This window comes from Epinephelus fuscoguttatus, linkage group LG17 (genome assembly GCF_011397635.1).
Source record: "Epinephelus fuscoguttatus linkage group LG17, E.fuscoguttatus.final_Chr_v1".
NCBI classification, from domain to species: domain Eukaryota; kingdom Metazoa; phylum Chordata; class Actinopteri; order Perciformes; family Serranidae; genus Epinephelus; species Epinephelus fuscoguttatus.
This window is the reverse complement of record NC_064768.1, coordinates 20,146,372-20,160,793: the sequence shown is the minus strand read 5'-3', so window position 1 is coordinate 20,160,793 and position 14,422 is coordinate 20,146,372. Positions and strand designations below refer to the sequence as shown.

Genomic DNA, 14,422 nt, shown 5'->3' with positions numbered 1-14,422 from the left:
TAATCTAATCTAACCTCCCTCTGGCTCTTGCTTCATATTTACTGTGCAGACGTATGCGAATATGTAGCTGGTGAGTTTCGCTGAGCACAACAAGTGGAATCTGAGAAATAAAGCTAGCCTGGCTGAATTCACATGAAACAAAATCTGCCTCCGAAACTCACTATTTCACACATTTGATCTTGTTTGTCTAATCTAAACATATATCAGACATAATGAGTTAAATGGTGGGCTTAAGAGGTGCAGGTTGCTGGATTTTGTTACTTTGGGGCAGTCTTAATGCTTAACTAAGCTTAATGGCTACAGGAAATGGCTTCTTTTAGTTTTTTGTAGCTTTTTTCAGACTACATTTTAAGAAGCTTCATGACAGCACTCAGCCTCCTTATGTGTCATTTCTTAGAAAGGTGTACTGTAGCACTGAACATGCCTTCAGCTATTTGTTTAAGTACACATATTGTAAGTCTCTTTGGATAAAAGCATCTGCAGACTAAATGTAATGTAATATTTGACAGATAGACATGAGATTGGATTGAATCTTCTCTTACAACTCTCGGCTAGACAGTAAATAAGTGTCGAACAATTCCTTTAATTGGTTCAATCTGGTGTGAGCGTCAGCATTTTGTATTTAACCAGCAAACACTAAAACAAACACTTAAGATAATTTGCATGCAAATATTGATATCTACCTGATCTCTCTGCTCGACATGCTGGGTTCTCTCCTGGTCTAAAGTGACGTTTAGCTCCTTCAGCTTTCTCTCCATCCGTCGCTGAGAGGCCTGGATGCTGGCCTTCTCTCTGTAAGGAGAAATTTAGGATTCACACAATATAAGAGCACTGCAATACTATGATTAGTATTATCTTTAAATGTTTTATTGTGTATGTTCTGGTACTTAAAAACATTAGAATATTACCCCAGGAGGACTCCATATTTTGACCTGCCATGTGTTCAGCCATACCTTTCCTCACTGCGCAGTCTCTCCTCCAACTCTTGAATTTTTTTTTCCAGCAGGCTGAGTCCAGGTGAGGGCCGATTCTGTCCCTCCATGTCCGCCACACGAGACTTCAACTCTTTCAACTTGGAGGGGAGGGGGACAGTGAGGTGAAGAACTGATTTTGCAAAAAGTTAATCTGACTGTGTGTTTGTGGATGTGTGTGCATGTGCAGGCACTGACTGAGTGAATACCTGTCTCTCAAGAGCGCTCTTGTCCATTTCCAGGTCGTGTCTCGCTGAACGCTCCTGCATCAGCTCTGAGCGAAGCTGGTCCACCTGAGGGGAGGACGTGAGGTGGGAGAAAAGAACGAGGAGGTAAGTACACCGGTTGCAAGATAACACAGAAATGCCTCCTGCTTATTTGCATGTGTATTCAAATATTTCTATGCAGCACCTGATCTCTGCTACGAGTGATGCGGTCGTTCAGAAGCTCCACGCTGCTCCTTTCCTCATCCAGCTCGATCTCCATCGTCTTAATCTTATCCTGTAAACACACACAGATAAGCACATAAATACATCTCAGTCTCTTGTACTTCAGGCTCAACCTCACAGGCATGACTCACTAACCATTTACGAATTTGCTGACACATCATCCTATCCCTTATTTACTCCCACCCAACTTTAGATTGCCCAGTTCATGACCTTTGACCTCGAAGTCTCACCTCCAGGCCCCTGATCTCCCTGGTGCGGTCAGTGTGGCTGCTCTTCTCTGATTCTAGCTCGCTCTCCAAGTGTTTGAGACGGTTGCTGAGGAGGTCTCTGTCCAACTGGGCGCTGTCTCTCTCCTCGCTGCACCCCAGCAGCTCCTTCTTCAGACGGGAAACCTGGAAACAACATGGAGGGGACCGTGATGCATGGTGTTTACTCAAAGTCAACTCATTCTCTTGCGGCTTCTGTTGACAAAAAGACAGAAACTTCAAACTTTCTGGGCACGCAAGCCGTTTCCATACTGCCTTTATAACACTAAAAAAGTTACATACACTCTCAGACTAAATGAGGAATACATATTCATACATATTATATTGTATATGTAGCCTAAGTCTTAATAATCTTTAACCTTTATGTCAATACTGGATGAGAAGTCCTTACAGGGATAGTTTGAATTTTTTGAAGCAGGGTTGTATGAGGTAATTATTCATAGTCAGTGTATCATATATAGCAGATGGTGGTCTGCATGCCCCTAGTTTGGCATTTGGTGTTTTTTAAAGGGTGTTTGGTGTTTTACAGGGCTAGTTTGGGACAGTGATGCAAACAAAATATGGGTGTGGGTGCACATAGCGGTTTTCATTAGCAGAAAAGCAGCGGCAGGGTGCTGAGGAGCGCTTCATCCCAGCGCTTCTTAAAAAAAAGACACTGGCACTAAGGAAAAAAACAATGCAGGCACAGACCCTAACCGATGGAGGCAGCAGTAGATCAACAACTCCTGTGTTCTGTGAGGTAAAATTACTGTTTTGTCAAAGGAGTCTGGTGGCTCTGATGAGAACATAGATAATGGCTGTCTGATGGAAAAGTAAAGAGGTGATAATATTCTTAATAGAGCGTACACTTAATCTGATATTGATTTTTCTATAAGGGGCTTTTCAGGTGGCTAAAATACATTTTGCTGCTGCCGTCCACAACAGTACATTGCTTGGCTTCCATGGTGGGAATCAGGAAAGTGCTCAAGTGCTCAGGAAATAGAGATTTCAGCATCTACAGTTTCATAAGAACTGGGCAATCAATCCAACAGTTGTTCAGTCTGGAGCAAGGCAGTGGATCGACTCACTGAAAAACCGACAGACTGACATTGTCATCCCTAGATCCATGCTGCTAGTGTGGCTGAAAATACTTATGAAGGGCTTTAAAAAGAAAAACAGGCTAACAGTGAAGTGTTTTGTTGGAGTGACCTTGTATATTTCAGAGGTTCTGGCTTTTCTCCGTCTGTCCTCACCTCATCCTGCTGGACCTTGAGGTTGCTCTGAGCCCTCTGCAGCTCAGCCAGCCTGTCCTTGCTGTTGCGCTGGGCTTCCAGCAGGTCCTTCCTCGAGCGCTCCCTGTAGTCGTCAAGTTGTGATTGCAGGGTGGAAACCGACTGACGGGAATCTCCCATCATTATCTCCATCTGACAGCGGAGGACGCAGACAGACAGAAACTGGAGTAAATAACATCATCTTTATACATCATCAAACAAAGACATCATTCTAACCCCAACAAACACCTCTTTGTTAATCTTCTCCAGGGCTCGGTCCAACAGCCTCTTCTGATCCTCCAGGTCGCTCTTGCCCCTCCTCAGCGCCTCTCTCTCCAGGTCTTTCTCCTCCAGCTGCCGGGTCAGCTCATCCCTCTCCTTGCTCAGGCGGGTGGCTCCTCTCTTGGCCTCCTCCAGCTGAGTCTTCAGGGAGCGGTTCTCATCCTCCAGAGCTTCCACCGCCTCCTCAGCCTCCGGGCTTCGAGCGCTGGAGTGAAGTCTCGTCTGAGGAGAGAGAAAATATCCACAGATGCACATCATGAGTCTACCGCCTGTGGACTAATTTGTGTTATTATCTTTCATACTGGAGGTGAATGTCTGTGTCTAGAATCATTTGCTATGTCAAGAAGTGAACAACAAACTCATGTAATTTTCCAGTATTTCATGATTTGCCATTACGCTGAGTATTGTTATAAATGTTTGACATGTAAACCAGGGGGAGTGGCGACTAATAAAGGTCTTTAAGTGTTTGCATATTCAAAGCACAGCTGTGTAAATTCTGTACTTCATTGCATACAAACGCCAGCACAAAATCTTACTCTGTATCCTTAACATATGTGGATTTGTTCTGGATTTGCACCTACACAGATTAACGTATGACCATGCTCTTCACATGATCATTTCACATCAAAGGTAACAAGATTATAGCAGTTAAAACAGCTATAATACGCTGCTGTTCCAACGCACATGCAGCACAATGCGCATCTTATGCAAATGTGTCTCGGAGGGATTATTTCCTGAGCTCACATATTTGAGTTTTCCTTCGCATCTAATTTACTTCACATCTCTTGGTTGGAAATAGAGTCTGTGTGGGAGGCTGTTTCTTTTGTTCTTGTACAGTATGTCGGTTTACATAATTTTGCATGCATGTGTGTGTACAGCTGTGCTTTTTCGGTGCAGTACCATGCGGGCCAGCCTCTCTCTGAGGCGAGTGTTTGCTTCCTGGAGCTCCAGGTTGGTGCTGTGGTCCACCACAGTCTTTCCTGAAGACCCAACTGATGACTGCAGAGAGGAGCGGAACAAGAGAGAAACATTACCCAAACTTTCCTTTTAAATGATGACTTTCATTCATAAGAAAGCTCTAATCCCTTGTGTCTTTCATAGATCAAATCGATTCTAAATCTCTTGAGGCGTTTTATCATTTGATATATCATCAAAGTCAGTTGCTTCACCTCCTTTGCCTTCATGGACGCCTTTTCCAGCTCGGCCTTGTCTTTCTGCGCCTGCTCCTTCAGCCTGCTGATCTCAGACAGAAGCTCGGCCTCTTTCTCTCCACTCGTTCTCTTCAGGGCTTTAAGTGCCTCTCTCTTCTCATCTAGCTCGCCCTTTTGTTTGTCCAGATCGGTGCGAGCCTGCTTCAGATCATCATGGCAACGCCGAAGCTCCTTGGGATAAGCAATCAGAGATGAATAATGTGTGTGTGAATGAGAGGAATGTACCATGGCACATAACAATGTGTTTATATGAGTACAGAACATGAGAGTGTGCATGTGTGTGGAATTGATTGTTTCTGTGTGTGTGTGTGTGTGTGTGTGTGTGTGTGTGGAATTGATTGTTTCTGTGTGTGTGTGTGTGTGTGTGTGTGTGTGTGTGTGTGTGTGTGTGTGTGTGTGTGTCATGCATGAATAATATGCCCAGCCTAAAAAGGCTTACAAGACAACATTATTTACAGAAGAGACCAGGAACCAGAGTGGCAACATAAACAACAAATGATACTAAACAAACAAATCCTCCTTGTGTTTATTCCAAGCTTTAGAAACAAAGGTAACCATTCCATTTTCATCGTCGAGAGTTGTTCAAATATCCGAAATGCCTCCGATACTGTCTAACAAAGCGAATAGCAAAAACACAAAATGCGCCGACAACAGCGAAGGAAATGGTCATCTGACAAACAATTTTAGGGTCTCTTCCTCATGAGACATAACGGCTGCTTTAATCAATACAACAAATACGTTAGACTAGCCTGCTATAAACAGGATTCCCACGGTCATGGAAAAACTGGAAAAGTCATGGAATTTCACAATCTTATTTTCCAGGCCTGGAAAAGTCATGGGATTAGTACAATCCTTTAAAGTTTTGGGAAAATCATGGAATTTTGTCCGTGTGTGATGACATTTTTACAGGTAATCTTCCATGAATAACCTCCCATGTAATGTAACAGAGTGGCAAAATTATCTTTTGTAGCTGTTGACATAATGTATCTATAATATGCATCCGTGTGAAACGTTTTGTCTACCATCGCATACATTTCTTCAGTTCCTCCCCGCATTCTCTTTCTCCCTGTGTGCCAGCTAGCTGGTATTGTGTTTGCATAGAGTTTGAATCTGATATATCTGAACAAGACATGTCATGACAGTGTGACTTAACATGTAGGGTCATGAATCCCAACATTTCCACACCTATGCTATGCCCCAATATGACTTTTAAACTGTACTGCGTTTTTGAGATGGAGCAATGTTTGTGTTATATAGAACATTTTTATTATGGGTCCTAGAAAATTCATGGAAAAGTTTTGAATTTTTTTTTTTTTTTATGTTGAAGTTTTGTTTTAATGATGTCTTTTATCCTCTATGCTCTGTAAGGTGACCTTGGGTGACTTGAAAGGCGCCTCCAAATAAAATGTATTATTATTATAAAATTTTGTCCATGAAAAAGTGTGGGAACCCTGCATAAAGCCATGGTCTGGTAAGCAAGCGACTAGAGTGACTTTATTTGAATGTACTCGACCAGTTGAATGCTGTTCATACCCCATCTAAATGTGTTTTTTTTTCCCCTTTAAAGTCTGTCATTTATGCAACAAATGTTTGTACTATGGGGTGTTAGGAAGACCAACGTCTCCCAGGAGGCATCAAGTAAAGTAATGTATTACTCTTTTTAAAAATAACTAGTGCTGTGTCTCAAATCGTGTACTTCTATACTTAGACTTACTATTTTGAGTGCATAAGTGCGTTCACACTGAGAAGTATGGTAAAATGCAGTGCACGGTGAGGACATGGATGGTACACTCAAAACAGTCAAGAAGTTGAGTGTGGAACTATGGACCCTTCTCGCCCTCAATGGTCGCCATCTTGGCTATGCAGCAGAAGGGGAGGGACCACTTTTCAAACTGGAAATGGCGGCCGAGGACTGTGCAACTGTGAATGTCACTGCATTGTACAAATACATGTGTTTTTTACACTAAGCACCACAATACTGTTGTTGGGTATAAGCCAGCAGTATGTTTATTGGGTTAATTTAGCAGTCTGTAATGAGTTGGTACTGCGAACGATAACGCGAATGCTAATGCTAGTTTGCTAACTAGCTAATTTACGGTCGTCATTTCTGGTGACTACACAACGGCCGTGTTTGGTTTGAGACAACAATACCCTGTCGAAATTTGTGCACTACGCCAATGAGTACATAGTGTGCACATAGTATACTACGTAGAAGTGTGCTAATGGAAGTATGTGATTTGAGACACACTACTGTAATGTGTATAACATTATGACCCCATCACTGACCTTAACTCATCATAGTAAGGACAATACAGAAGAAAATGTGAATCACTTGCAGCTGCTCCTAATTCACACAACCTGTTGTCCTCCTGGATGTCTTTAAATCTGCCAACTTACAGTGTGTGTGTGTGTGTGTGTGTGTGTGTGTGTGTGTGTGTGTGTGCAGGAAAATGAATGTCATTTTTTAAGCTTAAGCCACAAAAAACCCCTACTAAAACACTAATCATACTGTAAAACAGAGGAGATGTGCCTCTGCGTTTCACCCACACAGCAACATAATCTGCCTGATGACTGACATATGAATTACCTCTGCTAGAGAATGGTTATCCTCAGACGTGAGGTTTTGTTTCTTCGTGGCAAGCTGTGAATCCTGAAGATCTTTCAGCTCACACTCAAGTTCATCCCGCTCCACACGGGATTTCAGCAGCCTGCGGAAAGAAAGTCGACGTTAAAGAACACACGGTGGTAACAGTCACTTTATAAACTACACACACACACACCGGGCCATAAGCAGACATGTGCACACACCAAACGACAAACAAAGCAAAAGGGGGTAAAACTGCTGTGCTAAACAATAAAAACATCACCACATACACAGTTTGAAAGAGCTTTTATTTTAGCACTGTACCATAAACTGAGATGCATTACTTACTTACTCAAAATCAGTTACATTAATCAGCAATTAAATCAGGAAATCTGTTGATTTTACTGGATGATTAACAACAACAACGTCATTCTACATGTTAAATCGTTCAAATGATTGATATGATTGGGTTTATTATCACTGGATTACTGTTAGTAAAGGTTCATCTAATGATCAGAATCATCAGATACAAAAATCCACTCTGCTTTGTGAGCTTTTTGAGTGAATTTCGGGGGAACATATCCCAAGTTCAGGTTTGCTGATTTGAAACTAGACTAAAGCTACTCAAACCAAACACAGTGAGATTGATTTTCTCTCTCACATTCGACTGTTGACGTGCCTCCCACTCCTGTCGAATGAAGAGTCAGGTGAAAGAGTGCAATCATTAAAAAATAACACCAGAGAAATACAATATTTCAGGAAGGAACCAAAAACAGTATCTTTAGGATATCCATAGATTTCACAGAACTAAACTTTTCAGTGAGCACTTAAAATTCTTTGAGCTGGTTGTAAAAGTACAAAGTATGACAGAGGGTTTGATGCTTGGCTAAAGAGTCGCTGGGAATATAAGCCTTGCAGTAGCCTTGCTGCTACAGCTATGTTTGCTTTTCTTTTCATGGATCCAAAGCAATGCTATGGCTTCACAATTCAGCATGAGACCTTCTACAAGCTCCTATCTGAGGTCCTTCAAATAAACATTGATTAACCACATATTCATGGTCTTTGAATGTTACTTCACGCTTGTGCAATGAGTTGTACATGCATTACAAGCTCACAGTTGATTAATAGAGTTTAGAAAGATACTGACTCCTCTTTGGTGTTGTGCAGCTCCTTCGTGGTGGCGTCCAGCTGCGTCTTCCACTTCTCTCCCTGATCTCTGTAGCTCTCCAGTTCTTCCTCCAGCGTCAACATGGAGGCGTTCACCCTCTCCCTCTCCTCTTCTATCTGCTCCTGGGACTGAAACACATGCAAACACACCAAAAATTTTATTACGAGTCATGGGAATCATAGAGATTTAATCCTAACAGCCCCACCGTCAAGGCAGTGGGATCAAAGGGTACAGATGACCCTGGCCAAAGGCCCACAGGGGCCCATGCAACAGTCTATGGTTGACCCTTAAATGGGATCAAATACAACACTTTGCTTACTCACTTATATCGCTGACAATGCATAATATGTGTATGTATTTACTAAGCACCACCCTCCGGGGCTGACAAATGAAGCTAACGCTACGCTAAAAACTGCAGTTCTGTGAATGGCCACTTGAGGCTGGCTCCAGAAGCCAGTCAATGTTAAAATGCCCGACTTTACAACAGAAATTAACATATTTACAACATGGTACAAAAAAAGCTCTACCTCTATAGGTACTTGCTTTATTCATGACAACTGTACGGGAGGTGAATTTTTATATAACTCACCCATTTAAATCTTATAACAGCTTAAAGTTACACATATTTAAGGGCGGGGCCACTTGAGTGACAGGATGTCCACGAGGTGTTGCTGCAGTCTATGCCTCAGATCCACCCCTCACTCCTCCACAGCTCCACCCTATCATCCAAATATGGTCATTTCTGGCTCCACAGAACCAAGATAGCAACGGTCAAAATGCCGAACTCGAGGTTTCAAACAGAAGTCCACAAACTAATGGGTGATGTCACAGTGGTTACGTCCATTATTTTATACAGTCTATGAACTAAAGGGGAAATGGAAGGGCACAGACCTCCGCCAAGGCCAGTAGTCCAGTCCTTTATGATATGCAAATCTGCAAGCGCACCCACTATCTGGATATATTTCCATAACTATTAGAGTTACGTCAAACGAGCGCTCCATAACAACTGCTTTCTGCATGAAGTTTGAGCAACTACATGTGCAAGCTACCCCAGAGGATTACTGGTGCCAACCATCTACTGGATTTTGTGACATTTATTCCACCAAGGTCAACAGCCCTAGAATGCATTGTGAACAAAACGTAGATATACTTTGTGTATCTGCCTTGTGATTTGGATCTGCTCAGAAACACACTGGATTCTTCCTCAGCCCAGTCCAGCTGCCACCAACATCACCAGAAATGAATATTATGTTGACTTTAGGTTGTGATGTCAGGTGACCAAAAGTCAATGCCAGGACAACGTTTAATGCCAATTTGACGTAGAATACTTGATGTAACACTTTGTTAGTTTTGATTTGTGTCGTTAAGTAACCACAGTCCAAAGTCTTCGAAACATCTCAGGCTAACGTCATCTTGACGAACAACATTTAGTTAGGTATGGAGAACAAAACGCAGCGTCTGCAAAACATCATCATGTTAACGTCCTCAGACATTTAAAATATCATCAACCTGATTTTCCTTCCAACCTATATTTAACATCTGGCATTCTGACATCATATTGACGCCTGGGGCCAGCTTAGATGCTACACCCTGCCACCGAGTTTCATGAAAACCAGGCCAGTAGTGTTTTCGTTACCCTGCTGACAGACAAACAAACAAACTGAAGGGAAAACATAACCTCCTTGGTGGAGGTCATAAATTAATTATTATTAAAACACATTTCAGCTTGTCATCTGATCCCCTTCTCCCTGCAGTTATTGTGAAAATGCCGCGATCAGTGGTGAGATGTGAACACACATGTGCCTCTGTGCAAAGATGTAAAGCGGACTGCAGCCTGACTAGCTAAGTCAACATGCCTCACCAAAAATCAGGGGATCTAAAAAGAAAAGGCCACCTTAGGGTGAGTGGGCGATGGTGGTGCTGGAGTGGGTGTGGATGAGGGGCCCAATTTGGAAAATCATATCCCCCAATCCATAATTCCTAATTGTTGACCTGACCCCTCATATCAAATTACTCGTCTCATTAAACGCATTGACTGAAAGGAGTCCACGCATCAAAATCTATCACATTTTCTTTTAGTTCATCTTGTCTTTCATGCAAATGTTCAGCACTGGGGAACAGATCATCAGCTTGTCTTCAACCTCCCAAAAATTTCTTTTACATAAGAAATAACACCATAAAATATCAGGAGAGATGGAGCACGATACAGCCGTCACAAACAGTGATCCGACTACTTTAATCCTCCTCTCGCCAAATAAATCACCACATCAAAAGCAGCTGCCAACCTGTCTGCTTATTTCCTGCTCTCGAGCTGCATGATACTTTTTTCCCTGACACTGCTGTTACTGTTTCCAAAAATCTGACTAATGATCTATGCCTGTATATACATATATGCTTCAAATTTCCTCTACACTGCATCCTCCAGCACGGCGCTCCAAAAATAGTCAAGTGGCAGAAAGAGAAACTCTACCATAGAAATTCAACTGGAAAAGTTTTACATTGCAATCACAAGTAGCAAAATTCTCTTTTCTAACTCTGTGCGTCGGGCTTAGCCTGACCTTCTGATACCCTGAGTCAGTGTTTGAACACTGACAGCACACTGACACTTAAAACAGAATGACAAGACAAAGGCTGGGTGTAAAACAGGGGCGGATGCAACATCAAAGCACAATTAAATATGGCCTTAATAAAGGATGCAGGATGCACAAAAAGTCTGACAGGTATAACCTGACTGTTCTCTTACTACATCTGCACAAAGAGGTCCTCTGAGAAGAAAAAAATGTTCTGAATGTTTCTAATTATTTGCATACAGTGATGTAACATAATTTCAGTGATTGGGAATGGAAAATTATTCATTGCGATTGCGGCATTGCAGGTTTTGCTGTAGCTGTCAACAAGGTTAGAAATCCTTCCTGGTTAATTGCTCTGTAATCTGCAGGCTCTTACTTTGACACAATATAATGAGGATAAACACGACTGGAAGTTAAAAAAAAGTGTTAGTTTATGTTGAAGACATTTCTCTAAACCTCAAAACAAAACTGACGTCACCTCCTATTTTTAACCAAAAGGTCAAACATGACAATACTTCATAACTGCTGTTCATTCACTGACTTTTTTTTGCAAGGAACATAATGTATTATAACTCTTATAGCTGTTATACATATAATCATTTTATAATGAATTATAATGTGATTATGTGTAGGGATGCACAGATTCATCAGCCAAACATTGGTATCGGCCTATCAGCAAGTGAGATGACATTAACCGATGGCAGTGGCCGATGTTTTTGTGTTGTGTCACACCAGTTTTACTAAAAAGCAGGGCTTGACACTTACAGTGTCACATCATCCCAGGGACAGTAGAAGACATGTTGGGGATGAACAGCGACCTTCCGTGGGATGCCATTGGGACATAAGGACACACTAAGCTCACGATCAGCGCATCAGGGGACACACCCTATTATTTCACTGATAATGCTACATTGTGAGCAACACATCCTTGTTGATGTTGGCAGGAAGAGAGCTAGTAAATGGCACATGAGGGAAGTTTTCCTTGCGGGCTTTTCCCAAGAAAACCATGTCTGACAGAAATCTATTTATTTTAACCCAAACTACAACTTTTTTCAAACCATAACCAACAGATGCCTCTCTGGTAGAAAGCCCCTGAGGAAAATTTCTCCCAACTGCTCGTTTATGCTAGCTATTAGCAGCCTGTGGTCGCAGCTAACACCTGATGGAGGCTGCATTGAGTTCATGGATATATAAAGACATCTGGATACAGCAGACTGAGTGACATTATGAGGCATTCAAGCTCTCTTTAGTAAAAATGAGAACTGGGCGAAGGTAAATTTACATCATGTGTTCAAATGTAATACTGTGAAATTTAGTCGATATTTACATATTGAGAGGGATTTATGATATATAAGTATATATATATATATATATATATATATATAATATATATATATATATATATATATATATATATATATATATATATATATATATATATATATATATATATACTTATATATATATATATATATATATATATGTTATTTCTCTGTTAAAAATATTTTTCTTGTGAAAAAAGATTATATTAAAGATTGTTTCATAAATTTGTATGACTGAATTTGTGCTCTTCAGAGGTAGTATAGTGTAAGGACTGAATGCCTTTCTAGTCCAGTTACTTTTTTTTTTATAATGAAGATGTCTATGTTTCTTTGGGACAAAAGGAATGATAAATAATGTCAATAACAAAACAAACAACAACCCAAAAAAAAAAACATTAGTAAGTGGTCATTGGGTGCTTAAAGTGAAGTGATTCCTGAGGTATTGGCAGATAAAATGCATAATAAGTAGGCCATAAAATACTATAAGTGGCCATTGTTTGCCCAAGTAACGTGAAAGAAAATATTGATAAATCTGTGCAACACATAAAATGTAAAATGTATTTGTTTAACGGGTTATAATGGAATTATAATGCATTAGAAAATAATCATCATGTAATACAACCATGATAATTATATTACATGATGATTCTTGCAAAAACAAATGCCACCAAGTGACTTGCAATTATGAAGTACTGTGATACTTTACTTTAAAAGTGATCAAAAATGCTTTATAATGGGTTATGATTATTGTTATAAATCATCATCAATATTTATGAGTGTTTATAACTATAATTACACAGCACTGAAGGTAGATTATGATGCATTAAAGATATGTTTATAATGCATTACAGACATGTGTTACCAAAAAAAAAAAAAAACACCCTGCACACTGTGCGTTCAAGTAGCCGACAGTGTGCTGAATCTTTTGGTTCTTTCAGTCAGTTGTCTGAGACTTTCTGGAGTGCATGAAAGTTGCTGAAATGGACACATAAAATGGAGCTGCAGCTGACGCACCCCTTTAAAGTGGTATTTATTGGTGTCTTGCTTGTTCTTTGTGCACTTTATTGAATCACTCGTGTTGGTTCAGTGACATCAGAGTTACTAAACCAACACTTTTTTTTTGTTTTATTGAACCAGTTTCTTCCACTGAGGTCCCTTTTGTTTCAGGGCCCTCAAAAACACACTTATCCTTCATCAGATAACCTACTTATGTAGTACTTTTTCAGTCTCTTCTTTGTTTCAGCTGCACAATTTTTATTACTTCTTTCTCCATTTTCAGCATCTTTTAAATCATATTTACTAATAAGTTAAAGGGACAGTTCACCCCCAAGAAGCCAGACATCTCTACTGGCGTTACCTCCAACACTCTGCAACTCACACACTAGACTGATAAATAGCACTACAGGTAAGAGGAAAATTATGCATTTTCAGATAAATCCATTAAAAAAAAATCATATTTTTTGTTAAGTGTTCAATGAAGCACTGCTGCAGCCACAAAACAATAAAGTGCAATTGAGCTGAAGCACAAAATGCAAAGGTTAATGCCCTCCACCTGTGTGACCTGTTCCATGGTTGTCCTCAGGTTGTCCATGTCCTGGCTGTATTGCTCCCTCAGAGTCTCCATCTCTCTGTCATGGCACTCCACCTCCTCCTTCAGCGCCCCCTTTAAGGCCGTCAGCTCCCGCTCGCGCTGCCGTAGAATCTCCTCCTGGCGCTGACGTAACATGGCGGCCTCGGCCAGGTCGGCCTGCAGAGTCATCACATCCTGCAGGAGACAGAGACAGTCAGATAGACAGATAAGTAGAAGAGCATTGATGTTTTATGCTGTGTGCGAGTGTGTGTATCTGCGTTCCTCAGAGTGTAACGTACCATCTGCAGTGAGTCTGAGTGAGGTGAGTTTTCTGAAACCCTCCTCAGCTCCTCCTGAAGCTCAGCCAGCTGATCTTCCTGTAGGCGCAGACGAGACTCAGCCATCTCTCTGGCCATACGCTCCTCGGCCAGTCTGCACACACACACACACACACACACACACATTATAAATATTGCAGCGTCAAACACATTAACAAATGCATCAACCAGGCAATAGTGACATTATGGTTTCACAAAGAAGCCACAGGCGCAATAACTGGAAGCTTAGTGTTGGCGGTTAAGTGCACACACTGTACATGCAAAACCACACACACACACACACACACACACACACACACACACACACACACACACACGCATGGGTCCTTACTCATCATGGACTTGCTGAAGTTCTTTCTTGCAGCGACTGAGTTGCTCCTGAAGTTCCTCAAGGTTCCCCTTCCTGAAACTCCCATCAGATCCTCCCTTCTGTAACACACA

The 14,422-nt window shown here is 41.3% G+C and overlaps 1 protein-coding gene across 6 annotated transcripts in view; it reads right to left on the bottom strand.

The window, feature by feature from the left end:
- The window catches only part of cgnb (cingulin b), a 36,242-nt gene that overhangs the window by 4,163 nt on the left and 17,657 nt on the right, over nt 1-14,422 (bottom strand). For 4 of the 6 annotated variants that reach the window (XM_049601499.1, XM_049601503.1, XM_049601504.1 and 1 more), the window contains 15 exons: nt 14,313-14,410; nt 13,943-14,075; nt 13,626-13,838; nt 8,161-8,309; nt 7,675-7,701; nt 7,017-7,137; nt 4,388-4,600; nt 4,119-4,217; nt 3,186-3,440; nt 2,919-3,089; nt 1,651-1,812; nt 1,383-1,472; nt 1,181-1,264; nt 954-1,072; nt 684-792 (listed from right to left, as the gene is read on the bottom strand). In XM_049601499.1, coding sequence (XP_049457456.1) covers nt 684-792; nt 954-1,072; nt 1,181-1,264; nt 1,383-1,472; nt 1,651-1,812; nt 2,919-3,089; nt 3,186-3,440; nt 4,119-4,217; nt 4,388-4,600; nt 7,017-7,137; nt 7,675-7,701; nt 8,161-8,309; nt 13,626-13,838; nt 13,943-14,075; nt 14,313-14,410 — 2,043 coding nt within the window. The remainder of the gene's footprint in view (nt 1-683; nt 793-953; nt 1,073-1,180; nt 1,265-1,382; nt 1,473-1,650; nt 1,813-2,918; nt 3,090-3,185; nt 3,441-4,118; nt 4,218-4,387; nt 4,601-7,016; nt 7,138-7,674; nt 7,702-8,160; nt 8,310-13,625; nt 13,839-13,942; nt 14,076-14,312; nt 14,411-14,422) is intronic. The other 2 variants (XM_049601500.1, XM_049601502.1) reach the window with 2 other exon arrangements.